This window comes from Rhincodon typus, chromosome 39 (genome assembly GCF_021869965.1).
Source record: "Rhincodon typus isolate 14 chromosome 39, sRhiTyp1.1, whole genome shotgun sequence".
NCBI classification, from domain to species: Eukaryota; Metazoa; Chordata; class Chondrichthyes; order Orectolobiformes; family Rhincodontidae; genus Rhincodon; species Rhincodon typus.
Genome location: NC_063370.1, coordinates 2832968 through 2839050, shown reverse-complemented (window position 1 = coordinate 2839050; position 6083 = coordinate 2832968). Strand labels below are relative to the sequence as shown.

At 48.2% G+C, this 6083-nt stretch overlaps 1 protein-coding gene across 1 annotated transcript in view; it reads right to left on the bottom strand.

Moving 5' to 3' along the window:
* The window catches only part of xgb (x globin), a 55646-nt gene that overhangs the window by 1251 nt on the left and 48312 nt on the right, over positions 1-6083 (bottom strand). Inside the window, exon 4 of the mRNA XM_048618198.1 lies at positions 1626-1706. Within this exon, the coding sequence (XP_048474155.1) occupies positions 1626-1706 (81 nt within the window). The remainder of the gene's footprint in view (positions 1-1625; positions 1707-6083) is intronic.

Sequence of the window (6083 nt, the reverse complement as noted above, 5' to 3'; positions counted from 1 at the left end):
ATTCCCCTCTCTCCTTTATCCCCTCCCCTTCCCCATTCCCCTCTCTCTCCTTTATCCTCTCCCCTTCCCCATTCCCTCTCTCCTTTATCTCCTCCCCTTCCCCATTCCCCTGTCTCTCCTTTATCCCCTCCCCTTCCCCATTCCCTCTCTCCTTTAACCCCTCCCCTTCCCCATGCCTCCCACTCCGTCCCCTGGAAGGTTGTGAGGCTGTGGGAGATAGGGAAGGGTGAGGCGATGGAGAATACACCATTGATCTATTACACCCCTAGCACTTGTGTTTAATTTGCAATTCCACTCCGAGATTGGAACAGAGAAACCGTAAGGATATTTATCCCTGAATCAATCTCTCTAATAAAAAGGTGCTCCAATAATAATTACATTGCGGGACATGGGAGACGGCTGAGTGCGAACTGGTTGTGACGTCTTCCACCTTGCAAAATTAATTCCACTTCAAAAGTGCTTCATTGACTTGAAGACACGTGCAGAGGATTTTCTTGAGCAGGGAGAAGTTGCAATTTGGAATATGCTGCCTCGGATGATGACAGGAACAGAGTTAATCGTGCCAAACAAAAGGGAATTGGATAAACATTTGAAAAAGAGGACAGTGAGTCTCAGTGAGGCAAAAGTGGGATCAATCTTGGGCCTGGCAAAGGCATAACAGTCTGACATCCCCGGAGAGAGAGACAGTACGCTAATGTTTAGACTTTAGATGACTCTGACGAAGGTTCATCTCGACTCTAAACATTAGCCCGCTGTTTCTCTCCAATGGAAGCTTCCTGGTCCACTGTGATCTCCTGCGTTGTTTGGTTTCTGTTCAAATTCCATCATCTCCAGTAATTTGCTCCAACGTAGACTTTGTCTGTTAAGATTTAGTAATCCTGCCGTGCAGAAATCCTCAACGGCTTTCCCAACGGCTTCCTTCTTCTCACTTCCTCACTGACATCTTAAAGCATTGGACAAGTGCCTGGATAAAGATGATGAGCCAGGGCAGTGACTCAGAGGTTAGTAATGCTGCCTCACAGCGCCAGGGACCCGGGTTTGAGTCCACCCTCAGGCAACTGTCTGTGTGGAGTTTGCACATTCTCCCCGTGTCTGCGTGGGTTTCCTCTGGGTGCTCCGGTTTCCTCCCACAGTCCAAAGGTGTGCAGGTTAGGGTGGATTGGGCATGCTAAATTGTCCCGTAGTGCCCAGGGATGTGCAGGTTAGGGTGGATTGGCCATGCTAAATTGTCCCGTAGTGCCCAGGGATGTGTGGGTTAGGGTGGATTGGCCGTGCTAAATTGCCCCGTAGTGTCCAGGGATGTGTGGGTTAGGGTGGATTGGCCATGCTAAATTGTCCCATAGTGTCCAGGGATGTGCAGGTTAAGTGGACTGGCCATGCTAAATTGCCCACAGTTTGCAGGGATAGTGCAGGCTGGGTAGGTTTTCCATTGGAAATGCAGCATTATAGGGATAGGGTAAGGGCTGAGTCTAGGTGGGATGCCCTTTGTAGGTTTGGTGTTGACTTGTTGGGCTGAGTGGCCTGTTTCCATTCTGTAGGGATTCCACAAAATGACAGACTGAATCATGGCTGCTGTGTGGTTGAGAATGAGCAGAATGGAAAGGAGTTGGCGCTGAGTTACTCACTTTCCATGCTTCTTCCACATCAGTTGTCCATTTCTCTTTTAAGATTGGTCTCACCACTGCAATGAACTGCACTCCCACGTACTGCAGAGACAAAAGAAAAACCATGGAGGACAACAATGTCAAATGCACTTCTGCCCAGTAATCCAGGGCAAGTGGACAAGTCCAGTGTGTGATGATCAACAGCTTGCAATTAAAACTGAGAGGCTGAGAGTTAAACAGTTAAAGCTGGTGGCTTTAAAGAAAAACATTACAACATGTGAGGACAAGTAACTGTAACAAAGATACTGTGGGCTATTTTCCATGCAGTACAAACTGCAGAACGTTGTTCCAGTTATGCAGCTTTGAGCAAACCCAAGGTTTGACATTGTACTTCCTCTGGGTTGCTGAAAGTTGTCAAAGGAAAGAAAGGAATTAACATTTTTGATAAATGAGAGGCAGCTGTACTTGTTCTCTGGAGGAATGAGTGCATTACATCTGCAAGTACGAACAGATTTGCCCAAAGCATGGTTCTGTTGGCTCTTCCTGGTATGGGACTCAGGCAACATGCACTCAGCAACAAGCAGCTAGCTTTTAAAGCGTATTCTCCTCCACCATCCAAATATCCCCCTCCCCCAGGAAGTCAGAATAGTCCGGTCTAGAGGTAACGAAGTAAAATCTGAAAGAACTGCAGATGCTGTAAATCAGGAACAAAAACAGAAGTTGCTGGAAAAGCTCAGCAGGTCTGGCAGCATCTGTGGGGAGAAAACAGAGTTAACGTTTTGGGTCCGGTGACCCTTCCTAAGAACTGACGGTAGTAGGAAAATGTTGGTTTGTATGCAGAAGATAGGATGGGGGTTGGGTGGGGGGGGAGTGAACGATAGGTGGGGATAGAGCCCAAAGAGAGAGAAGAGCAGTTGGACAGACAAAGGAGTTGCTAACAATCAGGCTGGGAGGGTGAATAGCTGTTAATGGGGACTGTTAGTGACTAACAACAGGGGGTGTGTAGTGGCAGGCTATGTGGTAACAAGGCCTGGTGTGTGGGGTGGGGGGCTGGGCCATGGAGACAGTTTAGGCCCTAAAATTATTGAACTCAGTATTGAGTCTGGAGGGCTGTAGGGTCCCCAAGCGGAAAATGAGGTGTTGTTCTTCCAGCTTGCGTTGGGCTTCGCTGGAACACTGTAGCAAGCCAGAGACAGAGATGTTGGCCAGGGAGCAGGGTGGTGCGTTGAAGTGGCAGGCAACAGGTAGTTCAGGGTCTTTTTTGCGAGCAGAACATAGATGTTCTGTGAAGCGGTCACCAAGTCTATGCTTCGTTTCCCCAATGTAGAGGAGACCACATTGTGAGCAGCGAATACAGTAACTAGATTCTGGGAAGTGCGGGTGAAGTGTTGCTTCACCTGGAAGGTATGTTTGGGCCCTTGGATACTGGGGAGGGAGGAGGTAAATGGGCAGGTGTTGCACCTTTGCCGGTTACAGGGGAAGGTGCCGTAGGGCTGTGGGGAGGTGCTGGGGGTGAAGGAAGTGTGGACCATGGTGTCCCAGAGGGAATGGTTCCTGCGGAAGGCCGACAAGGGAGGGGAGGGGAATATGTATCTGGTGGTGGCATCTTGCTGGAGGTGGCGGAAATGGCGTCTCATGATCTTCTGGATGTGGATGCTGGTGGGATGGTAGGTGAGGACAAGGGAAACCCTATCGCTGTTGCAGGAGGGAAGAGAAGGGGTGAGGGCGGAAGTGCGGGAGATGGGTCGGACCTGGTTGAGGGCCCTGTCAACAACGGAGCTGGGGAATCCTCAGTTGAGGAAGAGGATGGGCTTCATCTGAACATATGTGACAGAAGAAACTTTGGGATCACTTCACCTGACAAAGGAGCAGCGTCCAGAAAGTTTGTGATTTCAGATAAACCTGTTGGGCTATAACCTGGTGTCGCATGATGTCTGATTCTTGTTAAGCCAGGGGAGTGAAAAGTTATCAGGGGGTAGGCAAGAATGTGGGTTTGGGTTTCTAATCAGATCAGCCATGGTGGTGGAGCAGATTAGAGAAGCTTGTCGGCCTACTCCCACTGCTATTTCCTATGTACATAGGTGTTTCTTTCAGATCTTGATGGACTGTTCAGGCATTTGCAGACGAGAGAGATGCAGCATCCCTGGAGCTGCCTTTCACATCTCTCTGTTTCTGGTAAACAAAGGGTACAGACCGAGGCACAAACAAACATTGTACCCTCAGTGTTTGGATATATCCCCTGCCCATCCACCCACACTGAGCAATGCCAAGGAGGGTGGGCGATCGGGCTGTGAAAGCTGTTTCTGTTTTGCAGGCTGTTTGAAACCCATCCCGAATGTAAGGACGTTTTCTTCCTCTTCCGTGACATTGACGATCTTCAGCAGCTGAAGATGAGCAAGGAGCTACAATCACATGGGCTCCGGTCAGTAATTTTATCATGACGGTGGTAACTGGGCCGATCTGGGCTAATAACCTGCTGCTCGTGTTTTCAAGGGGCAGGATGTGGGTACAAGGGTGGGGGGGAAATGCAGTTAGTGAATATTACTATCTGCATATCCACAAGTGTTATAAACCTCACCTATAACACAGGTCTGCTGAATAGCTCATGACCTGGAACTCAACCCTGAGCGAGGGACCTCTGTGTCTGTTCCATTACGCGACGTCCATCATCACTGCAAGTAGAGAACAGCCAGTTCAGCACTTTAATAGAGTCGGCGCTGCACAAATGCAGGAGTCACAACAGCCAAGCAGTGCGAAGCTTCATCAGCGATGTCGTTGCGATGTTGGAGGATGTAGCACGTCTGATCAATAAAAGGCCTTTCTCCCTGGTGTCCTGGGCCCCTTATTAATGCCCCAGCCACTGCCGATAAAACCAGGCTATTGAATTGTGGGAGCTTGCTGTGCACTAATCGGTTCGTGCATTGCCCACAAAGCAGTGAGTGTACACTGTTCGGGAGTAGGGCCCTTGTGGCAAAGTGGCATTGTCCCTACATCTAAGCCCAGGTTCAAGTCCCACCTGCTCCAGATGTGTGTTATAATATCTCTGAGCAGGCCGTTTGAGTAAAAACAGAGTGTTCTTGTGATGCAGTGGTATTGTCCCTACCTCTCAGCTAGAACTCACAGGTTCAAGTCCCACCTGCAATGTTTCATAATGTGACTGAACTGATAGTTTAGGGAAATATCTACACTTTAAAAATGGTTAGCTTTCTGTAGAGGGCTCAGGGACATCCTGAAGGCTGCTATATGAATGCACCTGTTTCTTTCTGACTGTGAACTTCAGGCAGGTTGTGGATCAGATATGGGTCCAATGTTGATGAGCAATTCTCCTCTCAGGCTGGGTCTGGAGCCAGTTGCTCTGACCACCCCATTTCCTATCGCCATCTCCCCAAGCTCAGTATTGTTTATTTCCTCTGACAATGTTGAAATTACACCAGGAACTACAGGAGGTGCCACATCACCACCATCTGCCCAGCAAAGCAAGGGATACACAAGTTGTTTCATATTTCCATCTCTCACAAATAAAAACCCTGACCCATTCCACTGCCTCTGAATAACATTAAAAGCAGAGAAGATATATTCCCAAAGAAAAAAAAATCATGATGCGAAAAGGAGTCGCACAAAAGCTGATTAATAATCCTTTAGTTGAATTGCAGATAAATGAGGACAATTAGGTTGATGCAGATTGTGAGAATCTAATCATTTTCCAGCTCTCTTATTTACAGATAATGCCAGAGAACCCAGGAGAGTCGGTAAGGAGTTACATGCAGTGAAATGATTGCAGGGAAGTGGGAAAACTGCCAAATTAATTTTTTACAAGTCACGACAGGGAAAATTCCAAAAAAATCTTTTCCACTCAAAAATCCACAGATCCTCTCCTTAATGGGACACATTGATAAGAAATCCTCACAGTTAAGGTTGTGTGAATCCTGTCCATCCAGCTGTCGCCTTTCCCCACTTATCTGGGAGTTAGAGGTGTCTTTGCAACAATGAATTGCTCCTGTCAGTGCTGACCTTGCTCCACTTCTGGGTCTGTCTTGTTCCTCCCCACTGCTTGGCGCTGAAGTCGGGACAGTTTTATTTTGTACTTGCTTCTCCTTCGTTTGACTCGATTGGAGGGTGAGGGTGTCCCTGGCTGGGCTGTGATATATCACCAAATTCCGAATTGTGGGATTTTTTACAAAGTTCTTGGGTGCCAGTTGTGGCCGCCTCCTGTTTTGCTGTCATCATGGTTCGGTGCGGTAGTGAATGTTCATGCTCGCTGTGATCAGTCTGTGCTCCGTGTCTGGTTTGCTCTGTCCCCTGGTGCCGGTTCGCTTGGTGATCTTTGTCTGCTCTACGCTGCCAGTAATCTGAGCGTAAAACATGGGAAAGTAGTTCCGCCATCTTACTCACACTAGTCTGAGCTAGATTCATGGCTAGAGAGTGTCACATTTATAATTGTTTATTCATGGGATGTGGGCATTGCTGGCTGGGCCCAGC